Source organism: Perissodus microlepis, chromosome 14, assembly GCF_051167445.1.
Source record: "Perissodus microlepis isolate ML-2025 ecotype Zambia chromosome 14, ASM5116744v1, whole genome shotgun sequence".
NCBI classification, from domain to species: domain Eukaryota; kingdom Metazoa; phylum Chordata; class Actinopteri; order Cichliformes; family Cichlidae; genus Perissodus; species Perissodus microlepis.
Genome location: NC_140474.1, coordinates 1101078 through 1116438, shown reverse-complemented (window position 1 = coordinate 1116438; position 15361 = coordinate 1101078). Strand labels below are relative to the sequence as shown.

General features: G+C 44.6%; 1 protein-coding gene across 1 annotated transcript; it reads left to right on the top strand.

Moving 5' to 3' along the window:
* Positions 1-9616: 9616 nt before the first annotated feature.
* LOC146372795 (P2Y purinoceptor 14-like) lies at positions 9617-14229 on the top strand. Its single transcript, XM_084951580.1, has 4 exons — positions 9617-9697; positions 10462-10622; positions 12879-13070; positions 13217-14229. The coding sequence occupies exons 1-4, from the start codon at positions 9617-9619 to the stop codon at positions 13857-13859; spliced, it is 1077 nt and encodes a 358-aa protein (XP_084807706.1). The 3' UTR covers positions 13860-14229.
* The last annotated feature ends 1132 nt before the right edge of the window (positions 14230-15361 follow it).

The following is a 15361-nucleotide window of genomic DNA, read 5'->3' as shown; positions in this document are numbered from 1 at the left end:
GCGCTCTGATGATGAAGCCTGTGGGATCTGGATGATCTGCGGGATCGAACACATTCACAGTCATCACGAGTCAAACAGCTGCCATTAAACACAAACTGCAGAGAAATCTGTGAACATCACCTCCACATGGAGCTGCTTGAATCCTGTTCTCTCTTCACCTTCACTGACTGAATGCTGACTGTGTTTCACAGGTTCATCTGTGTTCTCTGTAAAGACGTCTTTTTCCTGCCTGTCTGATCTGCTGTGTTGGTCCTCCTGAGGCTTTTATTGTGGAGTTTATCTGGACCTGAACCTCTGCTCTGAGGACAAACCCCTTTAAACCCCTCTGAGAATAATCTGTGACTGGAGCCTGCACAAGTTAAACTGAGTTTAGTGATACTTAAAAGTCAGAAAATGTTTTTCATCAATTAAAGACATAAAAAGCTGATTAGTCATGTGGATAAAATACATATATCCCTTCATTTATCGTCTCTTCCAACCATCCATGTAACATCAGCTGTTTCAGATCAGGTCATTGGTATTTAGGGAGTGATGCCTGTGACACTGAGGACCTGCTGTTATCATTGGTGTTGAAGTTGTCTCATCATACTATTATCTACACAACATTCTCTGGGGTTTGTGGTATGTCTGGTATTACATTTTAAAGGTACCACGAGTGATCAATCGATGTATTTTGTGGAAATCAAGCAGCTGCTTGTTTCTGGTTAATCCTGTTTGAGGCAAAAAGCTGTCTCCAAAACCCCCCACACCTCATTCCTGGATCTGCCAGTAACTCTACAGCTGTTAGTGTCAAAGTGATGCAATCACATTGAGCTTGTACACATTTAACCGGCACAGCAGACGCACCAGGAAAATCCTTTATGGCCCAAGAAAAACTACAAACTACAGTTGGTCGGTCAACATCCAGTCGAAGAGAAATAATTTGCTTCAGATAGACAAATCAAAGATGAAATGTTTGGCTACAGTAACTGTAGAGACATTTAGAACAAACCAATGGCAGATGTTAAAAAACAAACCATCAAACAGGCAGAACTATGCTGGTGTGTTGTTGCTTCACAGCATCAGAGATGGAGAGACTTCAGCCACTGATTCCACTCTGAACTGCAACATAATGATGACACATCTGTCTTAAAACTGAACAAGGACTAGATGAGTCGATGGGATAATGATCCTCAACACATGAACACATTCACCAATAAGTGACTCAGAAAGAAGAATTAGAACAGGAAGGAGTCAACGCCCAGTTCAGCTGAATCCCGCTGGAGTGTTGTGTGACGAAGCAGGTGGCACGCGCAGGAAAACCACCCAGAAACAACATTCTGGCTTAAACAGCAGTCCAGATGTTAACAGGGTGTACCTGGGATGACTGATGTTTTGATTTGTCGCTGTGTAAATGAAATCGTTTTCAGAGAACCGGCATTGCTGTGGTAACCATTCATACTCTGCTCTTCACTGTTTCAAAGTTAGATTTTACAGAAAATGTGTGCGTCTGTGCTTCAGCTCACCTGAGACAGTCACAGACAGCTGGCGGCTCTCAGAGGAGAAGTTGTGAGAAAAAACATAAACACGATAAAAGCAGCTGTAGTTTCCTTGGTGGGCGGGCTCTGTGACAGGAAACAGGAAGTGGGCAGAGTGATTGACAGCTGGCTGGGTGTAGTTGTATGCTGTGTTGGAGGAAGTGAAGGTGAGCTGGAAGGAGCCTCCTGGGAACTGTGGCTGGATGGAGCAGCTGATGGTCAAGCTAGAGCCCCTGGACACCCGAAGCCCCTGCTGCTGTGCCTCGGAGACCCCGTCCATGGAGGCGGGGACAATAATGCTTGGCTGAGCCAGCAGGTCTGTAAATGAACAGAGGCCATGACAGGTGAGGTTATCATCAGAGGCCTTATGGCAAACAAAACAGCCTCTGAACAGGAGCAGCACGGAGCTGAGCGACGACGGGCTGTAAACTGAGATACTGGATCCACCTTCAGGACCTCCACAAACCCAGTCACACAGCTTCCTCCAGATGTTTGTTGAACATCAGCAGTTTTGGTTATGGTTTGTTTGTTTGTTTTTTGCTTTATCTGAATTCATGGTACTGCAATGTACAATACTGAGTAGGCCTATTTGCTTTTTTGGTTGTTTGAAAATGTGTCTCCTGAAAATATGCCTTCTGAATAAACAATGAAAATCAAAGACTGCAGTGTTTTATATAAAGTAGACTAGTGTGTTCCCCCTGATCTGATCTGCATATGATGCAAGTATGTGTCATTTTGTCAACAGAGTTACATTTTGACAGAGGAATGTTAGGTTTTGACAGCAGAGTTTAGGTTTTGAGAGTAGAGTTTCAATTTGGCACAGATGTGAATGGTATATTTCCCAGTGTTGTGTCATGTTTACTTGTGTTTAGAGTTTTGGCACAATGAGCGAAGTTTTGCAAAATGTGTTCAAGCAACGGGCAAAAACTGTAAATACAAGTAGTGCAGATATCACACTTTATAATGGTTATAATGGTAAAATCTCTGGGTCAAAGGGAGTCTGAACAAAATGTCCTGAAGTAGATGTTTGAATCAGTAGTAGGATAATACGAACATGATTTAATCTTTTTAAACAACAGATATTTTTCCTGTAAAAATTTGAACACGACAGTTGATCTTCAAATTTCCAAAGAGGAAGAATTTTTAAAAGAGGGAAGACTGGTCTCAGAGCGGCGTTGGAGAAAACCCCGTCCCCTCTCGATTTTAACTGGGAGAGTGGATCCAGTAAAAGCATCTGAAATTCAATCAAATTGAATTTATTGGGCATGGAGCTCAGAAAATCCTGAGAGATGTATTGATATATTTATGATTCAGGTATTTTAATTTAGGTAAGAAAACTACTGAATCATTCCAGTCTGACTGCTTAAAAACAGCTTCCTAAATGAACTTTGACATAAACCCGTCTGTGATCATCTGTTAAAGCAGCCGACTCTGGTTGTGAAACGATAATCACAGTAACTGATCATTTAATTTATTTTTTACCCAAAAACAAAGAAACATTACATTTAAATGAGGTTTCATCAGACTTACATTTGAAATGGAATAAAGAAATAGTGCCAAAATGTTCGAATTAAGTTCTAATTAAAAGTGGGGGAAAATCCACTTCATATTAATTAAGTATCAATCAAACCAGATGGGGACATTTTTGACCCCTGAGGACCACAGCTGTGTGGAAATCAGGAGGACATTATGAGGGTTAAGTCGCTGTCTTCCATGTGTTATATTCTTTCAATCTGTCTCTCAGTGTCAAGTTTGCATCTTTGTGATTTGTTTCCTGTTTTATTTTGATAGTCCCAGTCCTATGTCACTGTTTTCAGTTTTACTTCCCCCTGTCTCGTTAGCCCTAATTTCTCCCAGCTGTGCCTCCCTCCTGTTTCCCATTCGCTGATTAGGTCTCTGTGTATTTAATCCAGGGGTGGGCAACTCCAGGCCTCGAGGGCCGCTGTCCTGCAGGTTTTAAATGTGTCCTTGAACCAACACAGCTGATTTAAATGGCTAAATTAGCTCCTCAACATGTCCTGAAGTTCTCCAGAGGCCTGGTAACAAACTAATCATGTGATTCAGGTGTGTGGACCCAGGGTGAGATCTAAAACCTGCAGGACACCGGCCCTCGGGGCCTGGAGTTGCCCACCCCTGATTTAAGCCCTGTGTTTGCCTTTGCCCTTCGTCGCGTCGTTAATGTTTCCTACTTTCTACATGCTGTGTTTGTCATGTTCCAGTGTTTCAGTTCCTCTGTTCTGAGTTTTGTTTTTGTGAGAGTGATTTATAAGGAGATTTTTCCAGCTTTAAAGCTGCGTTTTGAGTTCCAGTCCCGTCTTTGAGAGTCCTGCATTTTGGGTCCTTTTTCCTGCCTGCCTGCCACACAGCCTATCATGAGAGAAACATCACTGTGTCCCGGCGAATTGTGCCCCCTAGTGGTGGTAACTAAAATACTGCTTCTCAGTTAACAACAACAACAATAATAATAATAATAACGCAATCAACACATTTTACAACTTGAGTACACATCTCCACGTTTAGCCGTTACAACGATGAATCCTGTCCCCACTTGGATCAGAGAGGACATAGTGTGATTGAACTGACGTCGATCAGCCTTCCTGTCTCTGTCACACATAACCTGTGTGTGTCCGACAATGTTGCAACATTTGGACACCATATAAAAGGTTAAAAACTAAGATTTGTATTCAGATCTTTACCTTAATACATCATAATGTGACAGAGACAGTCACAAATGAAAACACAACTCTGGATTTGGTTAAAACAACATCAAAGCCTTAACATAGACCCTGTAACCACAAAAACCATGACATCAGTAAATCCAGTTACATATGCACATCTGTAAATGGAGTCTGAATCAGAAGTCACACCCTTAGATGGGGCACATCAGCTCATCTCCTTTAGTTCCTCTTACAGTGTTTACACACGAGAACAGCGAGCAATAAAAAAGAAGAAGAAATCTGATTAAAGCTGTGGCAGGAAAAGAAAGGCCAGAAAAACAGCTTCGAAGAGAGCACGGCTTCCTCTCTCGTGACATTCAAGGTGTCTTCATATTATTATTGTTTCTTCATAAAAGGTTTTGACACTTTTTTTGTTTCCCTTAATACAAAAATAACCACAGTAACAAAAACAGTGCAGGTGTTTTTAAAGATCAGAGAAACTAACACGCGTTTAGTCATTTCTTTGCTGTGTGTCCTCACCTCCTGTCGTAACATTGGGTACAGATCAAGTTCAATATGAAGACTTGGAGAAAAAGTTCAGAAAGTTTATTTACAATAAACTTGATGAGACGGTGACTGAAAGGCTTCAGGTAACAGCCAGCAGGTGAGTTTGTTACTTCCAGGTGTGCAGAATCCAGGAGGCCCCACCGTACCTCCAGCACTGTGACGCATCCTCATCAGGGTTTTCTCAGAGTGAGCTCCTGACAAAGTTACCTTTAGACAATTGAAAGTGATGTGTCTCAAAATAACTGAAGAAACGAATAAAACTAAAACCTTGTTTAGTCGCCGTCTCTCGTTTTGAGCTTCTGTCTGTATGTTTAATTAACTCTTTCTGTGACGTTTGTGTCCATAAGTGCCAAATCAGCTCAGCAGCAGCTGCCAAATAAGTAATAAAACATTTAATGTTTCAGCTGAGCAGCTGAGGGCTTATTGGATCAGACTAGTTACTCTAACTAGCAGAATTAACAACATCCCACATGAAAGAGCGGAAAGAAAAGGACTGCGCATCAGGGTGACTGCAGAGCAGGTCATCTACTAATGGGAAGGTTGGTAGTTTGATCCCTGGTCCTCCTCCAGCATGTCTCGGGCAAGATCCCATGAATGAGCTCAGTTTACATGCATTCAATTAGTGGTGCAGAAAATGTAGAAGATTGTTAGGTAGGTGTCAAACTCAAGGCCTGCGGGCCACATCCGGCCCGGCGCAGTGTTATAACTGACCCCTGAGATCCTTAGCTGCCCTACCAAACGACAGGCCACCCGTCATCATTCCCACGTCAATGACGTCAGATTAGTCACGCGTCTATTCATGTATTCAACCTTAATTTCAAGTCAGAACGAGCCGTTAGCGGTGGCCACGAGACAAGTTGATTCTGAAAACAGAGCCTTTCGGACCCAGCGGGAGGTTTATTACATGCTGACTGAAACCTGTGTGTCCTACACGTGGAGCTAATGTGACTCTAATTTAGGAATATAATCTAAGATGGCACTACGACACAAAACATCAGGACAAGTTCAAAAACTTGAATGCAGATCATAAACTCGAGGGTTGAAGAGGAATCTGGCGTCACCACAGCCGTGACAGTTTTATTGTGGCAGAGGAGCCACGAGCTGCATGACGAACGTGAGTCCAGACAAAAAAGACGGCTACATCCCGACTGCTTCGATTTATAGTTATGTTAGAAGGACGTTTAGTTTTGGTCGGTTCAGTAAATGTTTATCGTGTTCGGCCCGTGGCCTAAAGCGTCCTTTGAGTGTGTTGTGGTTTATCTGACTAATAACGCGGCTCTTTATCGTCACGCCAACCACATCCGTGGTTATCAGCAGTTCTTCTTTCTGTGTAAGAGCAGAGGGGAAGTAGTGTGGTACACGTTAGACATCGAGGAGAGTTGAGGGTGAGTGTGCTCTGTGTGTGTTTGTTGCAGAAAAACATGCTTTTCCATATTTGAATGTTCAGCATAGAGATGGCAGCTGTTCAGCTGGGTTAGTGTCAGTGCACTGTGCTAACGATCAAGCTTTTAACATCGTTTTCTTCAATACGATACTTGAAAGTCAGCAGCTCCTTTAAATATGCAGCTAATATTAATAGTAATCACTCTCCTCTTTGTCAAAATGATTTTTTAATTATTATATAATTATAATAAAGAATATTAATGTGGATGATCTCTGTCCAAACCCAGAGAAAGATGAGTGGAGTGACCTCATTCAACAACAGCTCTTCATTTTCCAATGAGACAGAAAGCTGTAATCCAGTCACCACCGTGTCCCATCTCTTCTTCATACCCATCCTTAGTTTGGTGTTTCTGGTGAGTTTCAGTGGCTCAGATCAGCGTATTGCTCTCAACAACAACTTAAGGTCATTTACATTTTAGAAATTTCTTCAAATTTCAGCAAAAAGGTGTCACAGTCCTTAGTCTTAGATCCAAGTGTAACATAAAAGACTTCAGGAGCAGCAGGAGCAGCGAGCATGGGCGGGCACAGTGCAGACACAACTGTGTTACAACCAACAATAACCGAAATAGCGTGAATGCACAGATAGAAAGGGAAATGAAGTCAGACCCTGGTCTCTTAATATCCAGTGTTGACTGAACACACAGGCAAGTATGAGGGATGACGCAACGCAACAGGAACATACACAGACACTAAATGCCCTTAGGCCCCTCCTCCATTCAGAGATGGTCTTTCCCTTTTCACGTAAATGGCCTCCTTGACTCCGCCCTCAAACCAGCGTTCCTCCCTGTCCAGGATGTTACATCCTCATCATTGAAAGAGTGTCCACTGGCCTGTAGGTGTGAACAGACTGCAGAGTCCTGGCCTGACGAGGTGGCTCTTCTGTGTTGGTCCATCCGCTTCGCCAGAGGTTATTTGGTTTCCCCGATGTATAAATCCTGTCAATCCTCCTGGTTTACCGCTTTCAGTGGGCTGGTTTCAGTCATTATGCAAATGTCCTGTTTATAAGATTGAAACCTGTAGTCAGCTGAGACTGAAGACGTCACCTGGATGAGTGACGAAATGTTTCTCCACCTGAAAATGAAAATGCTACGTCCACATGAGCAGAATCAACTTTTTGGGATTTACTCACCTGGATGACTGAACATGCATCAAGACATTTTTGTTTTTTGTTTTTACCTGCAGATCTTCTTAAGTCAATTTAAAGATTTAGATTTTTCTCAGTGCAAGAAACTGGTTTGCTTAATGCCAGCAACTGTGTTTTGGGGGTTTGGGGCAGGATGGTATGGGATAGAAAGCTTGGGGTTTCAGAAGTGCATAGTAATTGTACCACTCCCAGAACTTTTCAGGGTTCTTTGTAGTGGACAGCGGCCTTAGTATTAAAACTGATGTCAATACTTCAGGATGAGGCATAATCCAATTTTATTTATAAAGCACTTTAAAATACCCGGCACAGGAACAAAGTGCTGTACAGAAAAGAAGTTAAAACAATAGAATAACAGAATAACAATAACACATAAAAAATAAAATTAAAACAGCCCTATATTAAAACAAAAACAAGATAAAACAGCATCGAATCACCCAAAAACAACTAAAATAAAAATAAAAACCAACATCTCATGTGGTGTCAAAGGTCAGGGTAAAGAGGCGGGTTTTCAAGACTTAAAAACAGATAAAGAACTGGCCTGTCTAATCTCTAAAGGAAGCTCGTTCCACAGTTTGGGAGCTGCTACAGCAAAAGCACGATCGCGAAGTTTACGCCCAGTCCTGGGTACATGCAGGAGCACTGATCAGCTGACCTGAGAGAGCGGGTGGGTGTATGAGGCTGTAGCAGCTCAGAGAGATACGATGGGGCCAGGCCATGGAGAGCTTTAAAAGTAAATAAAAGAATTTTAAAATGAATCCTAAAAGAAATGGGCAGCCAGTGCAGTGAAGCTAAAACAGGGGAAATGTGCTCAAACTTTCGAGTGCCAGTTAAAAGACGAGCTGCGGCATTTTGCCTCCTCTGTAGATGACTAATATATGATGCGCTGACCCCAATATAAAGTGCATTACAGTAATGCAGCCGAGTGCTAACAAAGATCACTGTCTCAAAGTGCTGCCGTGAAAGAATTGGCTTTATTTTTGCAGCTGCCTTAATCTGATTATCAAGCTTCAGTTCACAGTCCACTTTGACCCCCAGGTTTGTGACAGTTGGCTTAACATACTGGGCCAGGGAATCTACATACACATTGGGGGCCTCAGTGGGGCTACCAAAAACCATCACCTCGTCTTTTTATCATTGAATTTTAAAAAGTTAACAGACATCCAAGCCTTAATGTCATCGAGACACTGAAGTAATGGCTGTGTGAGGTATCTGCCTTTTTTCTTTAGAGGGACATAGATTTGACAGTCATCAGCATAAAAGTGGAAAGCAATGCCGTGCTTTCTCAGTACAGGACCAAGAGGAAGCAGATATAAAGAGAAGAGGAGGGGGCCTAGAACTGAGCCCTGTGGGACACCACACAAGAGGGGAGCGGAGGACGACACATAGTCACCGAGGCTGACACAAGTAGGACCTGAACCACTCCAGTGCTGTGCCCCTAATGCCCACCCAGTGCTCCAAACGAGAGAATAAAATGGCATAATCCACGGTATCAAACGCAGCTGTCAAATCTAAAAGCACCAGAACAACACAGTCCCCAGCATCAGTCGCTAAAAATATGTCATTGAAAACTTTTAAAAGGGCTGATTCAGTGCTATGAAAGGGTTTAAAACCAGATTGGAAAACCTCTAACACATTTTGCTTTTCCAGGAAGGCCATTATTTGGCTGTAAAGGTAGTTTGGAGATAGGCCTGTAATTTGCAAGAACCGTAGGATCAAGAGCAGGTTTTTTAATCAGGGGTTTGACTACTGCATGTTTAAAATCTTTAGGGACGACACCTGACATCAGACTATGGTTTACCAGCTCAAGAACCAAAGGACCAACTGTAGGTAACACCTCTTTTAAAAGTCGAGGAGGGACGGCATCATTTGGAGACCCTGCAGGCTTAAGATGACCAACAGTGTCCTTTAAAAAGGACAGAGTCACAGGCTCAAACCTGTCAAAGACAGCAGAGCAGGAAACGGAGACTGAGAGGTCGTGAGCACGAGGAGAGATCTGAGCCCTTGTGGAGGAGACCTTCTCAATAAAAAAGTGTAAAAAATTTTCACAGACTTCTGACGAGGGCTCGATACAGTCAGTATGTGGTGCATTAAGAACAGAGTTAATAGTTTTAAATAAAACACGCGGGTTGTGGCAGTTTGACAAAATAATGTCAGATAAGTGTTTTCTTTTGGCATCTTTTACAGTTCTTTGATATTGACGCCAACAGTCCTTCAGCAATGACACTTGCAGTTTGTCCTTTTTCCACTTGCGCTCAGCTCGACGGCAGTCGCGTCTGACAGCTCGGGTCATGTCGTTCAGCCGGGGCTCAGATTTAGTTTTAGGCAGTCTGGTTTTTAATGGAGCCACAGTGTCCAAAGCAGTCCGACAGGTAGAATAAAACCACGAGCTCAGTTCCTCAGTCTGGCTGCATAAAGAATCCGGGATCTTACAGATCTGGTCAAAGACTGTTGAAAAGTGTTCAGCAGTGGAGGAGTTAAAAACACGACAGCGCTGAGCAGCAGCGCGAGGTTTAACTGAGGCACAGGCAAGAGGAACGTCAAACATCACAGGACTGTGGTCAGAAAACACAGCATCACAAATCTCTATGTTAAAAACAGAAAAGCCATGAGATAAAACAAGATCAAGTGTGCGTCCACGTTCATGTGTGGGGCCTGTCACACATTGCACCAGATTAAACAAATCAATAAGGTTTAAAAAGCCCTTCGCCATCGGCATATCAGGACAACACACGTGAATATTAAAATCCCCAACAATAAGAACACGGGCATATTTTGGCATGAATTCAGCCAAGAAGTCAGCAAAGTCACTCACAAAGTCCTTGTTGTATTTTGGAGGCCGATAAACCACCGCACACAACACTGTGTGAGAGCAGCCCAGCTCAAACACAGACAGTTCAAAGCTGGTGAACGACGGGGTTGATAGCTGCTAACATTTAAAACGACTTTTAAAGATCGTAGCTATTCCTCCTCCTCGGCCCAACATACGTGGGGAATTAAAATAGCAGCAATCATCAGGTAGAAGATCCGAGAAGATGCTGCTCTCACCGGCGCTCAGCCACGTCTCGCACACACAGAGAAAATCCAGTCCTCGGGATGTGAAAAAATCCTTCAGGATAAACGTTTTGTTTGCTAGGGACCTAGCATTTACCAGGCCAATCCTGGCGGTAAGCGGCGGATCCCCGTCGCTAGCCGTCCTACAAGCCCGACACAGAGGCCGCAGGTTCACACCACGCCGGCGGGGGCGAGGAGAGCAGGGTTTTCGGGACCGGAACATCCCATCCAGGCCGATGACAGGTACCAGCCAGGCACAGACAGGTTCCAACGATCGCCGAGAGAAACAGAAGTTTGGCACCGCTCCTTGTTTTCTGGATAAGGGCTTAAGACAATACCTTAAAGAAGCTTTCAGCTTGTAACAGCTGTCTGGCGAGGAAGGAGCGGCTAGCGGGTCCAGCGAGCGTGTGGTGTGGGGGTTAGCCGAATAACCCGAAGCCAGTCGGTTAAATGCAATAACAGACCTTTATTCGCTGTCAGCAACATTACACCTTATAAGCCAGGTCTCCACAGCTGTACTCGTCCGTGCATACATGCACGGAGATTGGTATCGCCGGCGCCAGCTTGTCACAACAGTAAGGTTTCTTTTGAGGGAAAAGAACATGGGCAGCATGGAATGGCTGCCGCTAACAACACACACCCACTAGGACAGCGGTCCCCAACCCCCGGGCCTCGGACCGGTACCGGTCCGTGAGTCGTTTGGTACCGGGCCGCGAGAGTTGAGGCTCAGGTGTGAAATGTATGGTTTTCAGGGTTTTTTTCGGTTTTGAGCGTTATTTTGTTATCGTTTTTATCGTTAACTCGGTTTTCCTGGGTCTTTTCACGTGTGTTATGAATAAATCTTCTTTTTTCGGTACCGGTACTAGTTTTATTTTGTTGTGTTTATCCGCGACACCTTGAAGGCCGGTCTGTGAAAATATTGTCGGGCATAAACCGGTCCGTGGCGCAAAAAAGGTTGGGGACCGCTGCACTAGGAGACCCCGGCGACGGCACTTATGCCTGGATCTGGAACACGGCACAGGTGAGCCGGGATCTCGGATATCAGCGGGGGCAAAGTTTTATGTCCAGCTTGGTTCCACTTTGCCCAGCCTTTGGCAGAAGGTCGGAGATCCAGTAGGGTTAGGCGATCATACACCAAGAGAGAGTTGGCATTTATTACAATAGTCAATAAAATCAAAACAAACAAACATAACACAGGAAGTGACAGACGGCAAGCCACACGCACCGGCGCCATCTTGAAAAAGGATTTTACTCCAAACTGTGGAAGGGGAATCAGACTCAGGCTACGTCCACACGTACCCGGGTATTTTTGAAAACGCAGATTTTTCTATGCGTTTGCACCTTTCGTCCACACGTAAACGGCGTTTTCGGTCACTGAAAATGGAGATTTTTAAAAACTCCTGCCAGGGTGGAGATTTTTGAAAACTCCGTTTTTGCGTTTACGTGTGGACGAGAAAAACGGAGAAAACGGAGAAAACGCAGCGTCAAAGGTGTGCGCCTTTTTTGACGTCACACTGTGCGCCACGTTATTGTTTCGGTGAAATTAATTTCTACAATGCTGTTACTGTTACTCTCTGCAGTGTTTAAATGCTTACATATACACAGTTATTGTCCCTCTACACATACGACTCAGTTCTGCTTCTATGCCCCATCCTTGTTTACTATTTCCCACCGAGGCTTCTAGACTTCTGATTGGCCAACATTTCCACACGGTTAGGAATATATCGCCACCTGTTGCTTTGGCATGTTCCTAGCAGCGTTTTCCTTCATTTCTGCGTTTACGTGTGGACAGGATTATTTTTTAAAACGAAAACGGAAAATCTCAGTTTTCAAACATACCCGTGTACGTGTGGACGTAGCCTTAGTGTTGTCAGGGGATGAGGTGGAGAGAGGCCAGATGTAGGGGGGTAAGGTGAACGCTCAGGGGACGTATCCATGTCCTTTTTATGTTTGGCTCCGCCCTTCACAATATATGTGCGTGTGTATGTTGGCTGTTTTCCATTAGGTACGAATGCAGACGGTTTGAGCCAATAAAGCGCTGCTTAGCATCCTCAGCTGTTCGTCGTTGATGGCCTTGTCTTTTTGTGATTGGAGCAGGGCATCACGGCTCATGATGTGTCCATGTTACCGCTACGTAACATGCTGTTCACTTTATCTGTTATGGTGATTTTGTAGTCTCAGCCACTTCATTGATTTCTTATTTAATAAGCAATAATTAATTTGGTCATTTAAGATCCCATCAGAGTCAAGCAGAGGGGGTTGAGGGCAGAGCTAAGTCCCACACGAGTGGGCAGTGTGCTTCATGTCCTCCGGCCTAGTCAGAGATGGCACGTTGACCAGCAGATCAAACTCAGTCAGAGATCTTCATTTTTCTGTGGATGAATGGTGTAAGGGTACCAAACTCTCGTCCTGAGCCTGGTCTCTCTCCTCCTCAGGTGGGTTTACTTCTCAACAGCTTCACCATGAAGTTTTACTTCATGCTCATCATCGGGTATCCAGCAGCCTGACGGTCTACCTGAAGAACCTGACGGCCGCTGACTTCCTGCTCTGTCTCAGCCTACCCATCCGCATCACCAACTACGCCAGCGCGTCCGTCACCATCCATGTGCTCTACTGCAGCATCGGGGCTTCTGCACTCTTCCTCAATATGTACGCCAGCATCCTCTTCATGGGGTACATCGCTGCCAACAGGTAGTAAACCTTTAGTGACATCAGACTGTCGGTCTCGGCGGTTCTGTCACCAGATTAATGGCCGTAAACACCAATGCACGTCTTCTGCATCTTACAACAAGCATCACTGTGACCGCTTATTGAAATTCTTTATTGCATTTCTTCAGGTATCTGAAAATTGTTCATCCTTCAGGAACTCACGTCCTACAGACGGTACGAGCCGCCCACATCATCTCCGGGGTCACCTGGGTATTCCTCCTGATCCCTGCGATCGTTTACATCATCCTCTTTATCATCGCCCAGAATCTGACCTCTAACTCCACCCACTGCGATTTCCAGGTCAGCCTGCTGGATAAAATAGTCCACGTCAGTGCAATCATCATCTTTATGTTGGTCCTCGTATCCCTGGTCTTCTTCTACCACAGCACCTCCCGCAGGGTGTTGCTGGCACAGCAGAGGCAGCTGGCCTCCTCGGGCTCCAGAAAGTTAGTGAAGTCTCGCAGGAACATTTTAGTGCTGGTCAGCATCTTCTGTGTTTGCTTCGTCCCGTATCACCTGGTTCGGCTCCTCTATACTTTTCAGTGGAACTGCTCTGTGGAGCAGGTGCTATACAACCTGAAGGAAGCGACGACAATAGTGTCAGTTCTCAACATCTGTCTGGATCCGCTCGTTTACTTTTTCCTTTCTAAGGCTTTCCGGGCCCAGGTGAGGCGGAGGACGCTGTCCAGAAGGAAACGGCCTGACATCCGACAAATGAACAAGGAAAGCGAGAGCAGCGAGGAGGCAGCTGAGCAGCAGCAACAAGCCTAACAGTGACCTGTGAAGAAACATTCAGCCTTTTATAACACACTCAGATTTGCTCTTTGTTTTTAACCTCAAACACTCGACGTGGTGCCAGCGACCAGTGTCTGAAAGACTGATTCAAACTTTTAAAAGAACCAAGAGGATGTTTGAAGGATAAATGAAAGGAGATTATGTCCTTATTGCTTTTGCTTTTTATCATATAATACCTGCAGGTTTTCTAAATGGTAGTTTATAGTTTTATTTCATTTTGTTTTTGCTTTTAGAAAACATTTAAAGTTTATAAGGTCACGTGTACATCGAATCCTCCCTCCAGTAAACCTGAGCTGCTTCTTCGTCATTCACTTTGTGTTCACACAGCAGCACTGTACATATTAAACCCTCTGTTTGCACACTGCTCTGTGTGCGCTGTGTCTTTTGTCTTAGTTGTATATAAAGATGTTTGTATGTCTGTGGCACGTCTGAGTCTGTGCTGAGACTGTGAAAACAAACAGGAAATAGGTCAGAGTGGAAGTGTGGCCACTGTGTGTGTGTGGCAAGGTGTTTCTGCGCAGTGTACCAGGGGCACGGAGAAGAGTTGTCGTACCATAGGCATGAGGAGTGTGTGTGTGTGTGTGTGTGTGTGTGTGTGTGTGTGTGCGTGTGAGGAGTGATTGGATTCGTTCCAGTTTTGAAGCATTTAAAGGCCGTCGTGTCAGAGATTTTCACTGATCGATGAATTCCACAAACTCCCAGCATGCAGTGCAGCGCTGTAGTGGCTGATAGTGACAGGAGGGACAGCTATGAAACCAGAACATTCAAATTAAATCTCAGATCAAATCAGTTCTGTTCAGCTCGAGTTAACCAGCTGACTGACGACAGGTAATGTAGCCCTGTTTAAAACCCTGAGGAACAACGTGCAGATCAATCAGAGATCCAGTTTGTGGTCCACATTTATAGATCAGGCTAAAGTTTCCCTTCAGCAGGGAGGATGAAATGTTGCAGAGACAGTTTTCAGTGAGTGACTTTGCATCAAAAAGAGATGGTGTGAGATTATGTTAGTCCCAGTGAGATGCTTTTAAAACCAAGTGTAAGTGTACCATCTATTTACCACAAACTCACGCAACACCTCTGAGTTTTCTGTGGTTGCTTTTTGTTGCCTCTAGCTGTGAAAACAAACAGGAAATAAGTCAGTGTGGCCAGAGAGAGTGTGTGTGTGTGTGTTCGTGCGTGTGTGCGTGCGTGTGTGTGTGTGTGTGTGTGTTCGTGCGTGTGTGTGTGTGTGTGTTCGTGCATGTGTGTGTGTGTGCGTGTGTGTTCGTGCGTGTGTGTGTGTGTGTGTGTGCGTGTGTGTGTGTGTGTGTGTGTTCGTGCGTGTGTGTGTGTGCGTGTGTGTGTGTGTTCGTGCATGTGTGCGTGCGTGTGTGTGTGTGTGTGTGTGTGTGTTCGTGCGTGTGTGTGTGTGTGTGTTCGTGCATGTGTGTGTGTGTGCGTGTGTGTTCGTGCGTGTGTGTGTGTGTGTGTGCGTGTGT

Excerpts from the sequence above, each read along its gene's own strand:
- LOC146372795 (XM_084951580.1), top strand. The coding sequence starts at position 9,617 with ATGTCGTTCAGCCGGGGCTCAGATTTAGTTTTAGGCAGTCTGGTTTTT. Across the intron at positions 9,698-10,461 it reads TGTCCAAAGCAGTCCGACAG|GGACCTAGCATTTACCAGGC; the intron begins GTAGAATAAAAC and ends TTTGTTTGCTAG. Across the intron at positions 10,623-12,878 it reads CCCATCCAGGCCGATGACAG|CAGCCTGACGGTCTACCTGA; the intron begins GTACCAGCCAGG and ends TCGGGTATCCAG.